The 26004-nt window shown below is 44.7% G+C and overlaps 1 protein-coding gene across 2 annotated transcripts; it reads right to left on the bottom strand.

Moving 5' to 3' along the window:
• Positions 1 to 1643: 1643 nt before the first annotated feature.
• LOC146075475 (mitoferrin-1-like) lies at positions 1644 to 25325 on the bottom strand. 2 transcript variants are annotated; one of them, XR_014473577.1, is made up of 5 exons: positions 24830 to 25325; positions 11957 to 12185; positions 10712 to 10768; positions 2131 to 9780; positions 1644 to 2045 (listed from the first exon to the last, which is right to left on the bottom strand). XR_014473577.1 is itself a non-coding variant. In XM_083184758.1 (4 exons), the coding sequence occupies exons 1-4, from the start codon at positions 25184 to 25186 to the stop codon at positions 9278 to 9280; spliced, it is 1146 nt and encodes a 381-aa protein (XP_083040884.1). In that variant the 5' UTR covers positions 25187 to 25325; the 3' UTR covers positions 1644 to 9277. The 2 variants fall into 2 exon arrangements, 1 of the variants encoding a protein (XP_083040884.1); XM_083184758.1 differs by having other exon boundaries at positions 1644 to 9780.
• Positions 25326 to 26004: the final 679 nt, after the last annotated feature.

The raw sequence follows: 26004 nt of genomic DNA, 5'->3' as shown, positions 1-26004 counted from the left end.
ATGACTGTCAGAATCCCAACTGTCAGACCCCCATACCACAGCCGTTGTAACTTACCCCTTGCATGCAAGGGCGTAACTACAATAGGTGCTGCTGCTATGGGGCCCAGAGCTGAAGGGGGCCCAGCTTTACGTTCTAATTAATATTTTTTACATACATTTATCACCATCAGTTGCTAAATAGGGGGCCCTTACAAACGTTTACTATGGGGCCTACGAATATCTAGTTACACCCGTGCTTGCATGCCTGGTGTGACAGATACTAAAAAGATATCATGGCTTCAGGGGATGGCATGTGGCTATATGGGAGGGGCATGGCCAAGTACTGGCCTCCCCTTTCTGTAACTCCAGGAGTTCGGAATATGCTGTCTGCACCCGTAGACTGTATTTCTGTAGTGCCTTCTCCTACACTGTGAAATTATACTTTGGCCCGCTTTCCCCTTGTGATGCCGCTGCAGAGGTCTTCTGCTACTGCCTTGCAGCATCAGGAGCCTGACAGCGAGGGGGACCAGCAGCGGCGGGGACCCGGGGGAAGCTCGGTTGCCATGGGGGGAGTGTGAAAGTGCCGTGCGCTGGCGATACTTTCGCCAGCCCCTGCAATGAAGAGGCCGGCTCCATCTGTATTGCTCACTACCGATATGGAAACGTATCGGATGGACCATGTTATGGTCAGCAACGCTTAGTCCATGGGTCCTCAAACTGCGGACCCTCCAGATGTTGTGAAACTACAAATCCCAGCATGCCTTGCCACAGTTTTAACACTCCTTTATAGCAAAACTGTGGCAAGGCATGCTGGGATTTGTAGTTTCACAACATCTGGAGGGCCGCAGTTTGAGGACCCATGGCTTAGTCGAACATGTCTAATCAGGTGCTTAAAGATTGTCAACCACGTCTATATCCACAGTAACAGAAGTTAGATGCAAGTGTTAGTTTGCGGTCACATGGTCAACAGAAGTTTTTCACGTTTTTTGTGCAGGTCAACTTGGTTCATACTTTACTATCCAAGTGATAGTTAGATTATAATAGTGTGCTGGAAGTAGGGCGACCACAGTGACCCATGCGAGGGGACACTTACACAGTGCCCACATTGACCTATGTCAACATAGCCACCAACATTTTTAATTTGGATTGGAATTTTCAGAAAAACCAACAGTCATGTTTATTGTAAAGAAAATGTTTAGTTTTTATTTTGAAAATGCTAAAAAAAAAAAAAAAAATTTGCTTTCTGTGGTGTAAATAATATAAGATAAAAGGTTGTCCTCATTCTGGTCATTACAAAGTATAAGAGACCTTACTGAAAGAATATGATGTATAAAAGATGCAAAAAAAAATAAAAAGTAGAAAAAAAAACCATATGGTGTGGGAATAGTGTTAAAATAAAACTCTGGCTAAACTGAAACTTTTGTGAATACACAAGTAAGTCATCAGCGCACAAATAGACAGGCTACATAAAATGCTAATACATATATAAAACCACCTCACATTCTTACAGCGCCATCTTGTGGCCATTACTAACATGTAACTCCTGCAAGACAAACACACATGGTAAGGTTGACAAAAGGCACCATTACACTCCCAACAAATGGTGACGGTAAAGAATGTCATCAATTAAGTGAAAAGAAAATAAACTCCCAAGACAGTCTGAAAACGTCAGAAATGGGTTTTTATTATAGTGATTCAGTGTTCCCAAAATTAGCAGCATGTTCCTGAATTAGAAGTTTGTACATAGATCATCATTGTTTAGACATTTGTATAGAATACATATTGGACACAAATCAGTCACCAGCTACATGAATGAGAAGGAAACAGGCACAATTTATAAACAAGTGGACCATAAAAGAAAATAAAATCTAGACATATTACATGTGCACAGTTGTATAGACATTGTACCGCACAACACAGCAATGTAATGCTATCTGTTACACAGATGAAATGTGCAGACTTTTTTGCCTAAACAAAGTTCTCATACTTCAAAATATAAAATTAAAAAACCCACACACCATGCTACATGTTAAGGCACTTGTTACCACAGTACCAGCTAGCATCCACTAATAGCAAAACTATTCAATTACTGAGCAGGACCGCGCTTCTTAAAGCGACAGATACCTCTGGTGTCTGCCACTTAATCTTTACATAATAGCAAAACTGTAGCAATGCATGATGGCACTTGTAGTTTCACATCAGCTGGAAGGCCATAGTTTGGACATGCCTGCGCTACACGGAACAGCACAAGTTATGTGTATAGCATAGGACACTTTAAATTAATAGATATTTAAGCTGCATTAGTGGGAACAACAGTAAACCAATCCTGTAGGACAGGGGTGGCCAACCGGTCAGAGGTAAAGAGCCGAAAAATATCGGTAGTCAAGCTAAAGAGCAGACATCATGCGCGCGCCAAAGGCGCATGCGCCAAAAAAAGGGCGTAGTCTATTTTGACCCCTTGGGTGGGTGTGATACAAATATGCCTCCAATAGTGCAGTGCCATATATACATATGCCCCCAATAGTGCCAGATACACATATGCCCCCCACGGTGCCAGGTATGCCCCCACAGTGCAAATTTCCCAGCAGCAGCACTCACCATTGTGCTGCTTCCCCCTCACTTCCCTATGACTGGGCCGCCCACCAATCAAAGCTCGCTGGCCGGCTCCTGATTGGTGGACGGCCCAGTCACAAGGATGCACAGTAAGGGGTAGGAGAGATGCGCGTTCCGCGCTCTCCTCCCCTCAGAAGGAGAAGGGATTCAGGGAACCGGCAGCAGGGGGGACTGGGACAGACGGTGGGCGGCGGGTAGCAGTGGGAGCAGGAGCCGCACTTTACAAGGGGGAGAGCCGCATGAGGCTCAAGAGCCACAGGTTGGCCACCACTGCTGTAGGACATCGTCAGAGGCACATCATAAGCTACAGAAGTATCAGTGGGAAAAGTAGGCCAGAAGCCTGAGCAGCCCTGGAGTGTGTATTGTGCACGATTTAGACCTATGCGCATTTGAAGCCCTGCCGATTAGCGATAAGATTGCACATGCACACGGTACGTTGTGTGCATCTGCCAGGTCCCCCCACAAATGAAGCCAGTGATGTCTAGCCATTGCTGGCCCTTCACAAGTTGATTGACAGCCAGCCAGTGTTTGTAGGCGGCACCCTGGTATTTTCGGTGAGTGCTGCTGAAAACCACAGTTGGGAGGGACACTGACATCATGGCAGCGCGGAGTACATCTAGACTTACTTGGCAGTGGCACAGCTGCAATCAGGACTGAATCTGGAGCATTGCACCTTAAATTTAAAAGACCATCAGGGGCCCATTTATTATTAAAACATTTTTTATTATTCAGGGGCACAGGAGCACTCATTATACAGAACCCCCTGGCAATGGCAGCCACACATGTGCAGTCAGTGGGACCACACATGCGTAGCCCTGGCAGCACTCAAAACACAACGCAAGGACGGGCTCCCTTCTGAGTTGCTGTCCCTGCAGATACTCTAATACAGTGGTTCTCAACCTCAGTCCTCAAGTACCCCCAACAGTTCATGTTTCCCATGTCACTCAGCAGGTGCACTCATTACTCACAGGTAAAGTTACTTATATCACTTGCAATTCTGTGTGGGGTTACTTGAGGACTGAGGTGGAGAACCACTGCTCTCCAATACATCCCATTAAAATTGCATGTATGCCATTGTGATCACATTGTATATGCCATTCTTATAAACCTACCCCTTTTCAGAAGACTTTAAAGGGCTGACAATCGTATGGTGTAAATCATCATTTACATTAATTTTTAGGTCTTTCTAATGCTAGGTACACACCAGAACGATCAGGAACGTGATAATATCGTACGATGGTCGCACGCTCTGTTGGAGCACACAATCTGCATACGATCCGATCACGATCTGTATCCAGTTGAAGGGATCTTTTACAAATCCAGACTGCAGCAGGTAGAATCTCCAAAACCACCAGCGGGGACCCGCATTGGATCAGAACTAAAACATGCCCAATTTACATGCAAATCGGTCAATGTTGTATCAAAATTGGGGGAAATGAGGCCATATCTTTCTGGCGTGTATCCTACATAAGTTTAGTATCGAAACTTGCATTTTAGGTAAGTGGTCCAATAAAGAACTGGGAGCATATACAGTGCAATAATTACATTACATAAGCAAGGCACATTGATAGTTATGCAGGGTTTTTTCTCAAAATAAGGCTACCGATATAGAGAACCTACGGTATGTACACACCCACATTTTTTTTTTGTAAGGGAAGACACAAATGACTGTTCCACACTCAAGGCACAAGAACGGGTATACAATATCGGAGTTGTACGGCTGTGACACACCGGCCCTGCATTATTCAGCTATAGATAGTTCCCAGGTCATACTATGGTGCAACGTACATAAACGCGCCAGGACCCACCGCCAGCAATCCATTGACATTATAGAATACGCAAAGGAGAACAATTGTTTGATTGACCAATATAGAAAGTGAAAGTTAAGGTTCTAAAAACTAGAGAGTCATTCATGATGGGAGGGTGGCAACACTCACAATTTGGGCTGTTTGGGGCTATGGATGAAGTGTAGAAGTTACGCAGGTTTGTTGCTACAACTATACGGTAGATTCCTTATGAAACGATTTTGCACAATGCTCACTAGGAAACCGCACGGTCGCCCGCAGCAGCACATGCACTGCCAGTTGCAGCCGACCAGTAATTGGATCTATCGAATGATTTCAGCATGATCACTCATTGCTGATCAGTCGTGGCCACACACTACAATTATCAGCCCAATCTGCTGCATACTCCGCATTAATAAAAAGATTCATGGAAATCACTCGAAGTTAATGTTTTGGTATTTACATTGAGTCTGTAGGTGGCGCTGCAGCTGCTGTACCTGACTGTATTAAACTGAAAACATCCAGATCATTTAACTTTACTACAGACAGACCATCCACACAGGATTGCTCACTGCATCCAATAAACCTAGATCTTATTTCAAGGGCAAAATATACCAGCGAAAAGTATCAAAATGACCCTTTCATAAATAAGGCAAGGGATCTTCTGCTGGGAACCAATCAGCTTCTTGACATGTCTGACCAGACATCAAATCTGGGTGGGCTATAAATTTGCATGTCTGACTTGCCTGTACCCACTGCTTATTGTTAGGATTAGGGAAATAGGGATGTTCCAGACATATGGGAGCTGGAGATATTGCAGTTCCTGCAGATGCGCCATCTACCAGGTACACCAGGATGCCAGACTGCCATGCTACATATCACTGAAGGAAGGCCAATGGGTTGTTTATAACCCTCACCCATAAACCAAATAGGAGAGTCATAATGGGGCACTTTAACACCACCTCACCAATTCTGAACAGGTTTGCGGAATCAGTTGGAATCTGGTTCTATTGCGGTCATGGCAGCATATGAGGGAACCAGAATATGTCCATGGTTTCTTTTACACATTATATATTTTTATGGCTTCGCTCAGTGATCAGAATGATCCTCTAAGGGGATTGGAAAGCCTGCTAATTAGGATGGGCAAAGTGTGTGTGTGTGTGTGTCTTCTGCTGGGTACCAATCGGCCTCTCGACATGTCTGACCAGACATCAAAACATGTACGGTATTGGTAATGGACAGATTACTCCATTAGAGAGACCACACAGGACAAGGATTGCCTTTGAATTTGCACAATAAATGGGACATACATACTAAATATTGGCTTTGAATCGCATCAAAGGGATTAAAGGAAAAAAAAGCGATGTTGATACAAAGATCATACATCTGTATGGTAAACCTTCAGAACAAATACAAATTCTGATTCATTTTGTTCATAGACAAAATCATGGTAGTCATTGGGTTGCCATCACCAGAATGTCAACATTTGTAGCATGCCATCATAAAGGCTAGGCTACAGGGGGAGCTGAACAGGTCAGTGACTGCCATACAGCCAGGACGCGGTTTATGGTTTACATTCTGAGCATGTAAAACATTAATCAAAGTCAACGCACTCAATTACGTATACATTTATCAGTCACTTAAAAAAAAAAAAGGAGGTTAGGGCACCAGGATTCAAAAGAAGTTTGGGAACACTTGTTGCCAATGTAGTATTTGTGCATTCACCAGCAGGTGGCAGCAGTACTACAATAAATGCAGTCTGACACTATTCTGCCAAAACACTAATCTGTAATGAATGGAACTGGTATTAGATAAGACGTTTAGGTGCCACAAACAAAAGTGTGTAATAGCGAGAATATGTACATATACACACATTTTTAGAATATATATATTATACATATACACACAAAAATCCTCCATAGACTACTGCAGAAATGTGTACATTTTACCGAACAGGAAGTGAGAGGGGAGAAAAAAAAAAAGTTTCCCCCTAAAATTTGCATGAAGCACTGAGTGACAGTTCTACGCACCCCTGCAAAGTTTTAGCTCAGTATGTCCAACCACTTTGGAATTTTAGTCCCTTAAATACCATGCGCCCCATCTCAGGAATTCTTTATGGGAGAATTCCATTTATTTGATTCAGCTTTAATATAAAAAGGCAAGACTGTGCCCCTATAATATACATACAGTGCATCCAGAAAGTGTTCACAGCGCTTCACTTATTCCACATTTTGTTATTTATCCCATTTTGGTATAAGGCTGCAACATCCTGAAAAAGTGAAGCGCTGTGAATACTTCCCAGATGCAAAATATAAGTGTGTGTGTGTGTGTGTGTGTGTGTGTGTGCGTGCATACAGTTCAACTGAAGTCCACACACACTTTGAGAGGGATAAAGTGTTTTATTTTGTTACCAGGGTTATACTGTAATACATAGGTTAGAGATCCTTAGTATACAGCTTTTGCTAGGTGTGTAATATCACATGGCTGCCCTGTCTGGTACAGGTTGAGTATCCCTTATCCAAAATGCTCGGTACCAGAAGAATTTTGAATAATGGATTATTCCATATTTCGGAATATTTTTATATTTCAATGATGTATTCATAGGCATCTTGCATTTATGTTGCACAAACACATGAAATACACACAAATATATTTTATTTGTGCATGAAACAAGGTTTCAAAACATTAAACAAAGTTTGTGTACTATCTCAGGTACTGAATGTGAATGCCAATCAATCATTTTCTTGCACATATTTAGTGCCAGTTACATGTCATGTCCCCAGTAGTGCCAGATACATACCATGTACCCAGTAGTGCCAGTTACATACCATGTCCCCAGTAGTGCTTTTAGCCAAAAAAAAAAAAAATAGATTACATTCTGGAAACGAAGGATAAGGGATACTCAACGTGTATTACAGAAACCTAAATCACAACAAGTACTCCCTCTGGATACCAATACCCCAGTTGATAAAACAACTTTACTACAAAGACACACATGACATTTACCTGAATAAATTGAAACAGTTCGTTCCAGGTCTACTTGTTGCATAAATAACATGTATTTGCAGCAGACCGTGTAGGCCTCACTTTATACACATAGTATAGCTGGTCCCCTAGATGGGCTGTATATGCACCATACACAATACCTCACCATCTCTGTAGCAGTCAATTGCATACAGCTTCTCAAATGCAGTCATTCACACTTTATTGATATGGTTAAAAATGGCTACAACAGTCTGGAATTTTATTATGTCGTCTTGCTGCAAACCTGTCCAAATTCAGACATTGTGGCCATTTGGAAACATCAGTCCGACCTTTTGAGTCTGGTGGCGAATCTGGAGTACTGCAGCCACAAGGAAAAACATTTTCTGTTAAAGTCCTAAGGCAATGTGACCAAATAAAGGGTTAAGGCAAAAGGAAGAGCACTTTAATGTGCTGCCCCACATCTGCTAACCCACGCCTTATCCACTACACAGCCCCCCCCCCCTCCTTTGGGTAACAAATTATTACATGTGGAGTGGGGCACAAAAATTACAGTAGGAGGAAGTCAAATAATTTAAACAAAGATCTTTAGGGAGGATGTGTCAAGCCCTGTGTCGAGAGGATGAAGAAGTTGCCCAACCGGCAACAAGATACTAGTTATTTACAGAACATGAGTTCTCAACCCTAATGCTTGAGTGCTACCAATAGGTCATGGTTTAACCCCTTCAGTGGTAATCCTGAGAATTTTCCGGCCTGTGCTTCGGTGCCCAGACTGGTAAGCCCGGAAAATGCTTGGGATTGCCACTGTTTAGTGCTGGGCAGCACTGCTGATTTAAATTGCTGTACTCTGCTACCTTCAGCGCTGCCTGGCTTCCACTCCTCCACCGCACCTCCTCACACCCCCTGCGGCGCTGGATATGGACACGCCGGGGGCCGGACAGCGACTGACAGGGTTCAGCGGCACTGCCCAGACCCTAGACACAGCATGGTGGTTTTTGTTTAGATTACGCGCCCCCTACAACACTAACCCAGTGGGGAGCGCTACCTTAAAAAAAACAACCCACACCACTGATGGGGTTAAGGATGTCATGCACAAGACCATTGATCTATTTTTACTAGGTCAGTAATTATCCCACAAGCAGAAATCCAGAAAACATGACCTCTGGGGGTACTTGAGGACCACAGTATTAGCTAGATACTGATTTGGGCAATATCTCCATTTGGAAAGTTTAATAAATCACCCCCCCACCCCCCAAAATCGCATGATAAACCATTCCTGCAGCAGAAATTTATTACCAACATACAAATATAATGAATACAACTATAAGATCTGGTTTCATATCCCTAAAACACGTAAAAAAAACCCTCAGAAGCATTCCAATAATATTATATTACCTAAAAATAACATTTGTGACTTGTGCGTAGACTCAGATATATATATATTTTTTTAATTTGTTAAAATAGCATAAAAAAATAAATATAATATATGACCACTTGTGGGCAGCGGGTCCTATAAATCTCTCCATACAATATATATCTATATAGCTATATGCTGGTACAGCAAAACTACACACCAGCATTGCTGGTCACAAGTAAATAGGACATCACCCAAAGATAAGCTGAAGACACTCCGGATTGTAGAGGTGTTCGGGAGAGGCAGCACACACTGTGCCAACGTGTTTTGGTCAAAAGGAATGATTAATTGGAATTTCAGATATAAATAGATTTTTCTCTTCTTCTGGTGGAGATTAAAAATAAATTAATGATTGTAAAAAGGCAAGTTAAAGGTCTTTGGCGAGACTGCAACCTTAAGGAACTGCTCTGCTCAAGGATTTCCAAGTGTGCTCTTTAGACAGCGGACAAACCTGAGCATACACACTTCGGACCCTGCGCCACCACATTCGTTAAGTTGATACAGACTAATCATTGGGTTTGGTAAGAAAGTACTTGAAGAATTCATACACGGACCAGGCAATGGCTGTGGAAGGCATCTGATAAATGACCCGCGCTTGCACTCCCTTGAAGTAGCCCGCCATGCCTCCCAGTTGGTAGACCGTCCTGATGGCATTGGCCATGCCCGAGAGGTGTCCGCTGATGTTTACAGAGCTGAGGGCCATGTTCTCCTGCGTGTTCAATAGAGTTTTGCAGACGTCCAACGGAGTTGTGGCTGCAGCTGCCACGGCTCCCGCGATGGCGCCTGATACTATGTGAGAACCTGGGTGGTACTGCCGCCTCGGGTTCAGCTGCTCCTGAGTGAACTCGTAGGTTATGAAATGAATGGCCTGGAACGGGATGTTCATCAGCAGCTGGGTGGTGTAACTGCGATAGAAAGCCCCCACTCCTTCTGTCCTACTGATCACCTGGATGCAGTGCATCATGCTCTTGTAGGGGGAGTTGTACATCTGCATTCGTTGCTTGACCACTGGTGAGGACAGAGTCAGTGTTCAGATTAATGGAGAAAAGACAACAGGAATTACAGGGTTTAAAGGATATTCAAGCACCTCAGACCATTTGATTTAGCCATGTGGACTAAAGTATGGATATCCTTAAAACCTGGACTGAAATGGAAGTTGATTTGCACTGTTCCATGTTAGGATTACTTCACAAATGGGTACGGATCGTAGGATAGACAAGCATTCAGTCGACCACTGAAAAATCAACATGATTGAAGGTCAACATTATTATGGGGTTATGTCGACACAAGCATTAGGTCAACAGACAAAAGGTCGACATGGGGCGTGTCACATGTTTTTACTCGAATGTTGACATGGACACCATAACGTAGCACCACGTCCACTCGCATGGCTCGCCGCGCTTGCTTCGGGCACACTATTTTATTCTCTCTCCACACCCTAGTGATAAGGCATGAAATACCGCCTGTCGGCACAAAAAAACCTGAAGAGTCCCATGTTGACCTTTTGACTGTCAACCTAATGCTGCTCGTCAACCTACTGACCGTATCCCTCACAAATGAACAAAGCTCTTTGATCATGCTAAAAAAGGATGCTCAATAAAGGTATAGAATGTCAGTCATACTGGCACGGAAGCCCCACATTACCGCCTAGGAGACTGCAAACCAATCACCCGATGATGCTCATTACCAGTTATACCTTATTACCTTCTCCTGAGAACAATAGCCAGATTGTACTATGAATTTCCAGTATCTTTATTTAGCTTAGTAATAGTGGCTTTATATACACAAATACATTTGGAGCACAAAATCTAAACTATCTGTCCCTGGCATTCTCCCAGTCATGAAGCTGTTCAGCGATGTTCCTTAAAGTGACCGTCTGTTAACAAGAACATTCTCCGATTACAATTCAAAATTAAAATCAATGAAAAAATATAAGTACCTTCTGCTGGGTTCATAACAGCGTCATGCAGCACAGTCGCAAGACTTCCCGCAATCCCTAAAGATAAACGAAGAGTTAGTCAACAACAAGTAACCTAGATGGGAAATGGCATTGCTCAAGGCTCCTGCACTGCACTTTTTTTTTTTTTTAAATAAAACAAATATATTTTGCAATATATAATATAAATTAATGCATTGAATATAATGAACCACTGCATAAGCCAAGAGACCGGGGCGGTGCTATGCTGAATACAGTTCGTATAGTTTTAGAGGTTATTTTTGTCTATCCAATTTCTCATAGTAAACTTCTATGTTTGGTCTTTCTGTGGCAAACAGAGTTGTGCGGTTCCATTATTCGCTGCATCTCTCTGTATTGTATGCTATTGCTGCATCTTTATGAATATCTTCCATTATTTTTATTTTAGATCCTCTTTTGGACCATGCAGCAATTTCCGGAGTTCAATTACAATAACACTTGTGATATATTAATACCTACATTGGAATGTGCATTCATCAGTGTTAGTATTAGGTTTAGCGGCTGTACCATATTTAGAACATGGTGCATGTTGTGGCACACCTGTGGAAAGCATTGGAATGACATGACACCTGTGCTTACACATACCTCCCAACATGACCCTCTCCAGGAGGGACACAATGCTCTGCTCCTGGACTTCCCTCAATGTATGACTGCTATCACCTTTTTCACACAGGTTAATTGATAAGAAAGGTGCTTCAACACAGGTGATGGCAATCATTAATTAAGGGAAGTCCAGAAACAGAGCAATGTGTCCCTCCTGGAGCGGGTCATGTTGGGAGGTATGCTTACATTCTAAGCTCCTGTGGTAGACCTGAGAGGGGACAGAACAGAACACAAGGCTTACACCATAGGAAGCATGCCTATTTCACATTTAGCAAAAGGATATAAGACAGGCGATTTACCATGTGCAGTGCTTATGCATGATCGCCAAGAACACGTCGGCACTCCTGCACTAATATAGCAGAGGAAACCCCTGATGGGGCAGACAATAGATTTCATATGATGGAGACATGTACATTGCAGCCAAAGGGCTATCTGCCAGCAAACAGATTAATTAACAAGTTTTATATAGGAGTAGTTCACCAGGCACCTCACGAGGGGGCCGGAAAATTCCCCTAATCAGCAATCGGACGCACTTCAAGTGTTTCTTAGTGAAGCGCTTGGGAACTGCTGGTCTGTTATATGGATTACTCAACAAGATGGGATTACCATTTGCCACATGACTGTTGCCAGCATGGTGAATCATTCCCCCTATAGTGGTCTTCATTTTCTCATAGCAAGCAAAGTACAGGGCATGTGCTGGGCCAGCACCGAGCATCGTCACGTTGATCCCTCTCAGAGGAGTCATCAACCCCTCGGTCCGTACCATCTTCCTCAGAGCTTCCATGACACCCCGGTACTGGGCATTGGGGTCTGGCTGCAAGCTTTGCATTCTGGTCTGAAAGAAAGACGGGAAAAGAAGTCTCAGTCTGAGGCAATAGCTACATACTGTACACAGCCTCTCCGAGGACAGAGGCTACATCTCACTAGCACATGCATGTCCAAACTACGGCCCTCCAGCTTTTGTAAAAACTACAAGTCCCATCATGCCTTGTCAGTCTTAGCACTCCCTAATAGCAAAACTGTGGCAAGTCCCATCATGCCTTGCCACAGGTTTTGCTATTAGGGAGTGCTAAGACTCTGGCAAGGCATGATGGCACTTGTAGTTTCACAACATCTGGAGGGCCACAGTTTGGACATGCCTGCACTAGCAGCACAGTGACAGCATTGCAGCAACTCTTAAGAAAAACCATCGCTGAAAAATGGAATGCAGTATATGACAGGGAGCAGTTGCTCCTCAGAAACCGAAGAGAGCACAAAATATATGCTGGAGGCCTCAGACTACATAGCATAATATACAATTATTTATTTACAGTTTCTTATATAGCGCAGCATATTCTGTTGAGCTTTACAATTAGAAACCGTGATTAAATAAACTGGGTAGAAACAGGTGTGCAAAGCAGTCACCAGCGGATGGGTCGGCTTGTGGCAGCAGACGTGACATATGCACGTGCCTAAAACATGCAACTAGTCTCCATTTCCTAGCTAAGATAGACACACATAAACTAGTTAAAAGCCCATCAAACTGATGGCTTCTGCAATGTATGTTCACTTTGAGCTGTGACAGTATTTAGCCCAAATTCTCCAATCTGCTCCTACCTCCACAGCACCCACTCTCCATATCCAGAAAGGTTTAAAATCAGTGTCACTGCAAAGAATTCTTTCCCTTTTTGTTAGGACATCTTTTACCACATCTCATCTATATACAGTATACATTCTCTGGTGAGGTTTAACCATGCAGAGCATTGAAACTTGCTGTTTGTCTTGCTTTGCAAATGATGGCCACTTCTGACTAAAGTATCTTGCAGCATATTGTCCCCAACATCTGTATCTGTATGTATATATATATATATATATAAAAAAAAAATATCACACTACAAACAACCTGCTCTGTAACTTCATGAATTGTGCCTACACAGACTGCAGCTGTACACATTGCCAGCACTGGTTAGTAAGCATACACTTGCACAGCCAGCAGCGCAGGGACTACATAGATGGCTGCACACATCACTACCGCATGTCTGACAATGACTCACAGCCGGGAGAAATGCAAAGGGCCGCAGGTCCTGTACTGGATCAGCATAAAGCTCTCTGGATCTTTAAGTTCTGACAAACTGGGTGTGGTGTATGGGAGGGAGCACTGCAAGCAGGCTTAGCAGCACCATCACAGGAGGTAGGCCAGGGGTGGCCAAACCGGTCCTCAACATCTACCAACAGTTCATGTTTTCCAGACTACCTGTGGATCTGTAGAATGTGTCAGTTAGGAATGAATGCAGCACATGTTTAAAAACGAGAGTTAGTAATGACTGCACCTGTGCACCAGCTAGGTGGTCTTGAAGGGTGTGGATCATTAGGTCACCAGCATGTTGGTAGACAGGGTCAAAATGGGGTTTTCCCCAATTTTTTTGTCCCGAATGTCGCCATGGACACTGAAACGTAGTGCTGTGCTTGCCATGCTTTGGGAACGGTGCCTCGATGCGTTAGGCACACTATGTTATTCTCCCACCACACCCTAGTGGATGGTAAGGCATGTGCCTGTTGGCACAAAAATGTTTTAAGAATCTCCATGTCGACCAACATTCTGGTGACCCAAAGTTTCAAAACACCTCTGTAGTCCTATACATTGATCTCTTGGTATTTACATTACAAAAAGCAAATATAGGGCACTGTCCCTGTACCAGCATACAAAATAAATTCTTTACATTTACATCCATTGTTCACCATCGGGTCAGACCTGCAGGCCTCTGCCTGTAATTAGCTTATTACACTCACCCCTAGGGGATAGAGAGGTTATATAACCACAGCGACAGCAGAGCACTGGGAGGACAGATGGGTTTGTGAAGAGACCAAAAGGATGGCACCCTGACAGAATCAGCTGGCAGAGCTCACTGGTCAAACATTAATAGGATATAAATCAATGACCAATACCAGGCGTACCCTTACACCATGAACTGCAAATATTCCCTTTACACACAGACAAAAAAGTCAGATAAAATAAGTTTGATGCAGAATTCGTTTTTTGCATCGGTACTACACCGACGCATCCATGTATTACCTGGCTATCGAGTGCTGAGGGAACCACGCACCTCCTGCTAATTACCAAATGCAGCTTTTCCTGCACCTTTATTATATGGTTAATGGGTGGACAAAATGCAATGTTATAGAAGTGTTGCTGGGCATTACATATACACACCTAGGGCTGTAGTAAGCAATTCATTCTGTTTTAATGGCCACATCTACTTATGCAAATCACCCCCTATGGTAATATTGCAGCAGCTCCTTCCTCATACTCTCTGACCAACACCTTACATAACCAGGAAGTTAAGGTCTCCATGTCTGTATTGGCCATATACTACAGGCTGTTACATAAACTTGAGGAAAGGGAAAAAAAAAGTTTTGTCCCCCTATGCATGATTGTGAGAACTATTTTGCGTGTGGAACTATAAATAATCTATAAGTTTATCATACTTTTAACGGAATATCCCAAATGCCGGTCATGTGCTGGCACGCTGCTGCAGCTCTCCCTAACAAAACAAAACAGACTCCTTACTGTTCTACCATGTGGTTGAGGGAGAAAATGGATTCAGGATTTTTTCTTTTACTTTCGCATTGGCTGGGGGAATAATGTGCATTAGTAGCTACTAGTTTGCTTTATAACTACATTTTATACCCCTTTTAGACATACTACCCGGGAATTACCCTGCATTTTGACATTGGACATGGGTCATGTTCCCGGGTGCAGCCTGCACACATTCACAACGTCCTGACGGAGACGCAGGAGCGGCTTCCAGGCGGGAGCTTCAGTATCAGACAAGCGCTCCGGGCGTCCCTGCATCCGAGAGATCCAGGGCTGGTAATAGAGACCTTTCCCTGCAAGGCAGCCGCGCGCTGGTTGTGCTGGCATAGCCTTAGCTACGGGTTTCGGTCTCCTCTATTTCTTATCTTTTCCTTTTTCCCTTCATTTAATTTAAAATCGCTAATTGGATAATTTGACTGTTTTGTAACTGTGATAGGATTCTTTGGATAATATGGTTACCGTTAACATTGTATCGAATCCATAACATATTTATGCTTCTGATGTTCACTTGTCTCATTAACCGCACTCTAGTGCAAATGTGTGTGAATGCATACAGGGACTGGTTACTCCGCTGAGAAGCGGACTCAGCTGATAGCTGCGTTTATACAAAACCATTAATTACACCTGTCCAGCGTTCCAGAGTGCCTGTATGGTGCCTCAGTCAAAATCAGGGAGACACAATTAATGTATAGTCTATCTAGGGCAATTTATCTTGGTGTTTTTGATTCTGGTCCGGCATTGATTGTGGATAGATGGATATATAGGAGCAATCACATTCAGGATACATTAATTGCTCTATTTATTTCTGAGTGAGGTTTTTGTGGACAAGATTGTGACACTTTAGCTTCATTATTTGCAGCAGTTGTGTCTATAAGTATTATTGGGCTAGTGCGCTAAAATTTATATGTGCATATCATCCAGCTAATTGATTAGTCCATTCACAGCAATCAGTCAATTTATGAAGGGAATTATTGTATAAATATAAATGTAAATAATGTGTATATACTTTATTTGAATTATGTCTTACTTTTGCTGACTTATGATTATAATCCTTGTCTCATCACAATTGAGAACACAAATATAATGCCAAATGGTATAGGCATTAAGGATTTATGAAGGTCAGCCTTATATAGCATTGGTGCTTATGTGGATTTCTTATAGGGGTACACATGTAAGGATTATTGCACCAATCTGAAATAAAGTCACATTATTTTCATAGTGTTGGTGCTGATGTGGATCACATGTAGCGATACACACATGTGAACCCATTGCACCTTCCTTTGATCCAGCCCTATAGTTATTACTTTATAAAATATTCGCAAATAAAGATATATATATTTTGGATATTTATAAATTATTCATAAGAAAATAACAATATTAAATAAATATATCTACAAAATAACAACGATACCAAAATTCTTGTGCAGTATTAGATTTATTGATTTAATCACATTTAAATGTCAATATAGAAAGGAATTTTGTAAAATAATTTTCTAGTAAAAAAACCTCTTTTTCTTTTTATTTATATTTTTTCACTTGGCATCCAAAAAAACTAAAAAATAAAATAATATAAAAAAATCTTTTTCGAGCAGCTTAGCTATTTAGATTGGGGATTAGGAGTGCACCCCACCCGAGTTTCTTTTTTTCTTTTTGTTTATAATTGAACTTATCTCTACTCGGGGGTGCACCACTGACCATCACGTGTCTTCAGGCCACTGCTTAGTGCATAGTCTTGATGGTGATGTTAGTTACAAATTATTGAATATTAAAGTCAGGTTATTCCCAATCTTTCTATCTTCCCCCAGACCTCATTTCCAATCTTTCGTGCAGACCCTTCCCACCTACTCTCTTGCACATTCACACAGCAGCAAATTACCGGGTGAAGCAGATCTACCCAGTAATTTACTGAAAAACCTGTTTTTTTTTCTTATGTCTGAAAGGGTCAACCCGGGTCTTAAATCCCGGGTCCTCAACCCAGGTAAAAGGAAGGGTCGGAGAACTGGGTGTTTAACACCCGGGTTGACCCTTTCAGACATACCAAAATCCCGGGTTGATGCGCGTTAATGTGCAAAAACCAGGGATTTTGCCGTATGTCTGAAAGGGGTATAACTCTACACTGTTATTAAGAAAAAAAAAAAAAGTGTTCTATGGAAATAATATCCCCCCAGCTGTCAAATATTAGGGATCTTTAAAGTCTCCTGGATTGCAGCAGTAGTGTTATATGCTCATGGACCATCTTCCAAGTGACGATTAATATCCTTAGATTGCGCGCTATTATGCGCACGTGTGTCCCAGAAAACCCTAAACTCCTGTGCAACCCATGAAAGGGACTAGCTGCAGAGTTTTAAAAGAGCAGGCAGTAGCATCCCAGCTCAGGTGCCAACAACCTGCCCCACACAGATATCACTGCCTTGCCCACATCAGCACAGACCAGCAGTGACACAGCACTTTCAGCTCAATTCATAGTTAGGGTGGAGAATGAAACAAGAGCACACTGATATCTACAGTAGGTACTTCTAAAAAACAAAATACAGCTTTGAGAAGCCGATAAGCCCTTTATCTACTGCATACACCGTTTTATGAACTGGCTGCAAGTAGATCTAACCATAGTCAGAGGCACTTGCCAAGACTCATTCATTTTAAACATGTTTCACTGTAAACTAATCTGGACTGCAATCCTGGAAATACTCTACATTGCAGGGTGGTGACAGTCTGCGGCTGGAAGTTCGGGGATCTCGTAAGAGCTGGCATTCTGTATGGCTGCTTACTGGAATGATGCCTGTAACACACTGGAGAGCAGCAATCCCAGAAATCGGAGACTACCCTACAATGTGACCAACGTATCTGCTGGTGTCCGGTGATTTATCCCCAAATACACAAAGCGCGGGATTGCTGCCAAGTCAGCACCTGCCGCGCACACAGACCTATTACATTGTAGCACATTTGTTATCACCAACTTACAGCTGATACTATACACACACACACACACACACACACACACACACACACACACACACCAGCATCTAGGTGCTGACTGCTTGCCTAGATGTTTAGAGCACTACAACACATCAAGGGGAATATTAGGGCCAGATGTATCAAGCTTCAACAAATGATAAAATGAAGAGTGATAAACAACCAGCTCCTAACTGCAATATAGACTGGGCTTGAAAATGACAGGTAGGAGCCGATTGGCTGGTTATTTATCTCTCTCCACTTTATCACTTTTTGAAGCTTGATACATCTGGCCCTAAGTAACGTGTACTGGCCCAGCACAGATGTTTGCCAGTACAATGGGTGTACTGCGCCAACAGTGTAATTTTACCTTATTGTAGCACCCGCTACAGATCCTCCTTGGTGCGCCAGACCACATGAGATGCAGCAGAGCATATTTTTGCACCAATTTTCACTTTATGCTGGGTACACAATAATAGATGTGTACCCAGTGACTGCACTCACGAATCAGTTAACAGCAAGATGCATAATTGCCCGCCGTGCTTTAAGTGCATGCTGCTGTTCTGCGTCATCCCATTGGACATGCAGCACCCCCGACTAGATGACATATACGGCCCCCGAAGCCGGTCTTTGTGGCCCGACGGCTGTACAGCGAGTCAAGTACAGGCGAAATTTTGTGAGAGCTACTGACCTCTCGCGAGATTTCCCCTGTATGAGACTCCCTGCACAGCTGCCGGAACACACAGACCGGAGACTCGTAACCTGCGGCAGCCGCCTGAGCGGGGGACGGCTGCCGCAGGATGATTTGTAAGGGCGTTTTTTTTGTGTGTTTTTTTTTTTTTTTTTTAAATGGCCCCCGAGACATTATGCCTCAATGCAAATGGCCACCGGACCTCAAAAGGTTCCCCACCCCTGCACTAGGGCATTATGGGAGAACAAAATAGTGTGGCAAGCGTAGCGAGACACTGTGCCTGAAGCATGGCGAGCACAGCGCTACATTTCAGTGTCAATGACGACTGTCGAAACAAAAAACCTTCCCCATGTCGACCTAATGCTTGTGCCGACCTAATAACCCTGTCGACCCTCTTGCATGTCCACCAACATGCTGTCTACCCAATGATCCATACCCCACAGTAGATATACAAGTGTTGTTTATCTAATTCATTTGTGAATTCTCCTAAAGCGATTTTGTCACATCACATTACAATTAAGATACATTTGAGACTTGGCAACTCACTTGCACCGTATGAAGGATAGAGGCTGGTGTATAAGGACCAGGGCCAGCTCCATCATTAGGCAGCTGCCTAGGGCGATGGGATCTGGGGGTGGGGGCGCCACCAAGTCTACCTATAAAACCAAAAACTAGGGTGCTGAGAAGCCTTACACCGGCCCTGACAAGGACACATGTATATATGGCTTCATTTGTGTCTTAAGCTGGGTACACACTGGAGGGCCGTCAATTGTACCAATTTTACTGAAATTCCCTAGAGCCCAGAACTAGACAAATTGAGCATGCACGTGCACACAGCAACCTTGCCGTTGACTTAACACTAGATCACATCATTTGTCCCATGCAATATATCATTGTTCCTGCGTACAACAGAACAGGCTCGGCCAAGCTGTGGTTCTCCAGCTAATGTAAAACTACACATGCCAGCATACCCTTCCAGTTAACATTACTTAATGGCAGGGCATGCTGGGAATTGTAGTTCCTCAACAGCAGGACAGACAAGTTGGCCATGCCCGCACTAGTACAACCTTGATGCCACTGTTCAAGGCGACATCAAAATCGGTCCGACAAAGCTTGCTGTCCAGTTTGCCTTACACAAAGCACAACTGGAAATACATCACTAGCGTCGCACGCGACCACTGTACACACTCAGCAAAGCTATGTTCCAACCACCCATCTTGTAATGCAGGTGGTAACATAACTAAGAGAAACTATATTAGGGAGAGGGGGGCGTTACGTCTTCCTACTATTACAATATAAACAACCACAAAAAAAACACCTTAAACAAGAAACAAGCAGGGGAGTCCGCTTCAGCCTATTGGGTTTTCAAATAATAGTTATCAATAATGTATCTGTCTTTGTGGTGAAACAAAACACAGACTGTTTTTTCTGCATCTCCTCCATCACTTATACCCCTTTCACACCAGAAAATGCAGGGACCCACCTGGGAATTCGGCCCAGGCATCATGCCAGGGCATTCCCGGGTTAGCCCCTTTCACACCAGAAAAGTCCCTGCATTTTCTGGTGTGGGGAGGAGGTAGAATGGCGGCGGAGGTAGTACAGTAGACAGTACTCACCCCGGGTTGCTGGTCCTCGGTGCGGGTGGTCAGGCTAGGAATCCACACAGGTGGCGGGCACAGATGACACAGCTCTCCGGCTGCAGTGAGGGCGCCGGAGAACTGCTTCATCTTCATCCACCACCTGTCCTGTCATCTGCGCCCGCCGCTTGTGTGGATCCTCAGCCCAACCACCCACACCGAGGACCGGCAACCCAGGTTACACCTACCCCTTACACACCGGCAAGGACCCAGAGTCGAACCAGGGAACAACCCTGCTCCATAGCAGAGTTCAAATCCCGGCAAATTTTCCTGGGAACCTTACAAACAAGCGCTAGCCGCGGGTGGTTCCCGGGCCCAACCAGGGTAATTAGGCTGGTGTGAAAGGGGTATTTATGAAAAACGGTAGGGTAGTTGATTATAATAGTGTGCGACTCTTTACAGTTACACTGTGTCCTTGTCAACCTATGCTAACATAGATGCCAATTTAGTTTTAAAAATAATGTCGACCTTTTGACTGTAGATCTAATAAACCATAATCGCTTAAGAGACCTTAAAAAAACTGGTGCTGTGTAATAGTTAAGTGTTGGCTCCTGAACCCTCACTAACCCCTATGTGCAGATGTGTCCCCTAGATGAATGGGGGGGGAACACTGCATTAAAGGCCCATACACACTGGGCAATTTTGAGCTGAGAGCAGTTTAGTTCACTCGTTTGAGCTGCTTTCAGCTCAAAAGCCGCCCTGTGTACGGTGGCAGCGATGAGTGCTCTGCGATTTTCCCCCCTCATCGTTGTCCATACACGCTGGGCTAAATCACCCAGTGTGTATGGACACCCCCCCCCCCCCCCAAGTCTCTGCAAGTAGTCAGTGTTACTGGGGATCTTTAAGGATCTGTAATGCCCCTTTCAGACCGCACTTTAAAAACGGTATATTGCCGTTTTTTTACCGTTTTAAAACGGTAATGTGTGCGGTCTGAAAGGTGCAGGACCACTTAACCGGTTAGAAAAAAACGTTTTTTCTAACCGGTTAAAATGCAGGGTCCTACCCGTTTCAGAACCGGTATTTTAGGCTCAAAATCGGTTCTGAAACGGTATTTAGGACCCAGCCAATGAGCTGGGTCCTAAATTCAGCACAGGGAGTACTTAATGAGCGCTCATTAAGTATTCACAGCACTGGAGCCCCCCCCCCCGCGCGCGTGTCGACGCCCCCCGCGCGTGTCGACTTACCCCGTGCCGGTATCTCCGTTGTGGTTCCCGGCACTGCAGCTCAGTATGCTCAGAAAGCACTTATGAAAAAAGTGTCTTTCAGAAAATGGCTGATCCCATACGAAAGACAGTTTTTTTAAACTGGGTTTTCTATGGGGCAGCCATTTTCTGGAAGACACTTTTTTCATAAGTGCTTTCCGAGCATACTGAGCTGCAGTGCCGGGATCCACAATGGAGGTACCGGCACGGGGTAAGTCGACACGGTGGGGGGGGGGGGGCGCCGACATGCGCGGGGGGCGTCGACACGCTCTCGGTCGACACGCGCGAGGGGGGGGGGAGCTGCACGGAGGGGAGGGCTGAAGGCTGCACTGGCTTTGACCCTGTATTTGGAAAGTTTCCAAAAACGGGTCTGCCAGTGTCAAAAAATCGGCACTTAAACGGTAATATACCGTTTAAGTGCTGCGGTGTGAAAGGGGTTTTATCTGGCAGACCCGTTTTTGGAAACGTTTCCAAATACAGGGTCAAAGCCAGAGATGCGGTCTGAAAGCAGCATAAGTGGGTGAGGAGAGGGTGTGTGCCGGAGAGCCAATTGCAGAGACTCTATTGAGAGTTACAGTAATTTAGAAGACATACAGGAATTCACAATCCTAGAAAGTAAATGATCCTGTTTATCAAGATTACTCTGCATAGCCTTGTTGTGTAAGTGCAGCATTGTGATGTTACATAAGAAATGGAGAAAACGAGTAAAAAGAATGACAAGGACAAAGATCAGCAGGAAAAATGGGAGGGAGTATAGGCAGCTTCCAGGTAGGACTGTGACCCATTACCTACAAACGCCGGCTGCTGTACCAACAGTACAGGACTGCAGGAGGATTTATCATAGCAGGATGTTACAGGGCGCAGATGTAGAGTTATTATGGTAAGACCACTGCAAATGGTTGAAAATAAGGAATTACTAGAACACACCAATAGGAGGCCATGCCAAATCTATCCAATGCATAATGGGAGTCCAGTACAAGCCATCTGTAAAATAGTGCAAATGCTCCATATTTACAACACGCAGTGCTGCAATCGCCACAAAGAACACGTTTCACCTGCCCTGTGTAGCAAACACGTACCTGCCTCTACTGATGAGATGTTCATCAGGGCCTGCATACGGCTTTACAACCAAGGTGTCCAATGACATATACAAGTTACTGTAGTAGGAGAGCTAAACAACGGGATTAAAATGAATTACAAAACTGGAGATTAGAGTTATTACGGAATCCTAACACTGTGACAATGCAACACGCACATTTCCCCTTCTTACTCCTCCAGTTCTTCCTGCCAGGGTTTCGAAACATCCTCTTTGTATACATGGGAATGACATTGAGAAAAAAAAAACAACCTTACAGCACTGGTTCCCAAATACAGTCCGCAAGGCACCCTAAACAGTCCAAGTTAAGCATATCCATGCATGGGCAGAGGTGACAATTAGCATCTCAGTCAGTTTAATAACATGACCTGTGCACAAGCAGGCATATCTCTAAACCCTGGACTATTACGGTGCCTTGATTACTTTGCTTTATAGACTTGTATATCCATGCCTACACCCCAAAATAGGTCCATCTTACAACCAAGTTGGTTTGGTATACTTCTTTTCCAAAACTTTTGAAGTCCGATTTCTATTGGCAACCCCCTTGTGTGCATCAGAAATGTGCTTTTATGTACACCCTATGCATTTACAGCCTGCAGTAATTTACCGTATATACTCGAGTATAAGTCGACCCGAATATAAGCCAAGGCACCTAATTTTACAACAAAAAAACTGGGAAAACTTATTGACTCAAGTGGGACCCTCACTCGAGTATAAGCCGAGGGGGGCTTTTTCAGCATAAAAAATGTTCTGAAAAAGTAGGCTTATACTTGAGTATATATGGTAATAGCTCCAAACCCAGGAGATAAAATGCTGCTGTCCTGCTGCTGACTGAATACCTCAACTACAGTAAAATACTGTACACATCGGCTGTGGTATGACTGCCCAACAACCGGACTCACGACTGCCAGTGCCCCAACAGAGTGCCAAGCTGCGGGCTCGGTGGCTCGTTTCGCTTGCCACAGGTTCTATTCTCTCTTTATGGGGGTCATGGACCACCCACAAGGGAGAATAACCCCTGAGAGTCCGATGTCGGTATACTGACTGTCGGGCAGTCATCCAGTACCCATAGACATCACCCCTCTGTACCATCTCCCAGAACACATCTCTGCTCTGGTCCTTTGACAGCATGTTCAAGTGCATATCTCTCATATGTGCAACCTGCATACATCCCATACCTGCCCACTTTATCCTATTAAAGTGCATAGGGTATCCCTACTTTATATAGCAGCAATGGGGAGTTAACCCTTTGAATGCCAAGTGAATTTGTCAAAATTGGAAAGCAAACATTTTTATTCATCATAATGACCTGTAATGTAACCTTAAATAGGAAGTAAAATCTTTTAACGTAACATTTTCTTTATTGAATTTATATAACAAATGTGAGCAACACTGGCATTTAACAGATATTTGGAACATCTCTCACAGTGATGTTGGCACATCAGGGCAGTCTAAGGTGCCCATAGACTAGGGCAGTATACATGTGAAATGGTCACATTCTATGCAATTGCGGCAATCAAGTATAACCCTTTTACACCAAGATGCCGGGTCACACCTGGGTCTTGGACCCAGCTTCAACCTGGCTTTTGTTACCTTTTACACCGGCGCAACTGCCCACCCAGTGCAGGCGGTTCCTGAGCCGCCGCTTGGAGGTGACATAATCTCCAAGGGCTGATCGCCACCGCCAGGCCCCGGACCGCTGTGCTGGGGCAAGCCCAGCACTAAAGGTAATCTGCTGAGCTGCCCCCAACCCCCATGCACCCCCCCAGCCCTCATCCGGGAGGTGAATGGATGCCGCACACGGGCATCCATTCACCTCCTCCGCTGCTGTCTGCAGAGTACAGCAGAAAGCAGCGGAGGCGGTGTGTGCCTCCCTGTCCAACCTGTGGTCAACAGGTTGGATGTCCCCATTGATGTAAACGGGAGCCGGTCGGATGACCCGGCATACCCGTTTACACTGCCCTCCACCCAGGTCCTAGCCGTGTTCTACCCAGGTCAGGACCTGGGTAGAAATCCCATGTAAAGGGACACGGCATGACCAAGGTCTTTGCAGCGGTGTATGGCAAGCTTTACACCTCAGGAGATATACTAATAATGCAAAAATAACATCGTTTCCAGTGTACAAAATATACACACCACACACACCTGCACTGCATGTATAGTATACATACACACCTTCCCTGCATGTACAGTATACAATACACACACCTGCCTGTGTGTGCAGTATATATACACCCCATACACATGCCCTGCTGCAGCCACGATGCTCCGATGCACAGCCATACCCACCTGTCACCGCACGCCCCCGCCCCCTCATTGCATCTCACCTTGACAGAGTCCACCGGATACATGACCGAGTGCTCCAGGATCCCCGCCACAGCTCCGGCTGCCATGTGCGTCAGCGGGGATACCCCGTCAGGCAAGGTCTCGTAGTCGTCCCCCTCGCCGGGCAGCGAGGGCGCCCCTTCTCTCGCCTCCATCGGAATGCCGGCGCTGCGCAGCTCCATTGGGCTGTCGAGAACTGGGGCGGCACAGAGCCTTCCCCCAAGTACAGCGAGCAGGCCAAGCTCTGCCCGCTGTGTGCAGCCAGGACGCCGCTCACCGACCCACAGGGTCCAAGGTGACGTCACAACGATGGGCAGGGACTTTCGAGGGCGAGGGGCGGGACCGGGAGGACCATGCATCTGAAAGCGCGGCGTCTCCCTTTACCTTGGAGACCAGCAGCGGCGGGGGCGCTGGTCATTGGATCCTGCGATGGACACGTTTTTGTGCCACGCCCCGCCACCCTTCCTAGTGCTGGCAATGGAGCGCTGCCCGTGTCGTGTCACATGGTGCGGCTGGGGACGCGGGAAACTACTGGGACGGGATGCGGGAAAGACCAGAACTATATATGCAAATGTGTTGGTTGGGGTTCCAGAAGTAGGGGGATGGCCATCGTTGCCATTGACATCGATGGTTGCCATCGATGGTAAAAGTACAACTGGCCATCGATATTGTTAAACTATGGATGACCAAGAATGTTTTAACCTACCGATGGTCATTCTTTTTTTTACTGATTGGCCTGTGGGCTATTCAAAACATGGGGGCAGTACTTGGAAGGTGTCCGGCGAGGTGGGGCAGGCGGACTGAGCTATGCTACGGAAAACAACAACAGCAAAATATTGGTTTTGTTGTGGCATCGATGGACGGAAACCATCTGTGTGTGTGTGTGTCCCATCAAAGGCAAAAGTCTTTGACATTGGCCATAAACCATCAATGACTTTGAATAATCGATGGCCATCCCTATTCCAGCACATGCACAGGGTGTGTGGCTGGCCACTAGCACTGGTTATGCCCATCACTTTGACCATACATAATTTAATTTGGTCAAAGTCCACCAACCTGAAGTCTCACAGCAGCCTAGGGTGCCTAAACACACAGGACAAGATGCACTAAGCTTCAAAAGTGCTAAAATGGAGAGTGATAAACCACCAGCCAATCAGCTCCTGCCCAGGGTTGCCGA

Source organism: Crinia signifera, chromosome 4 (assembly GCF_055691185.1).
Source record: "Crinia signifera chromosome 4, ASM5569118v1, whole genome shotgun sequence".
Classification (NCBI taxonomy): Eukaryota; Metazoa; Chordata; class Amphibia; order Anura; family Myobatrachidae; genus Crinia; species Crinia signifera.
The sequence above is the reverse complement of the archived record's forward strand: the minus strand, read 5'-3'. Positions and strand labels throughout refer to the sequence as shown.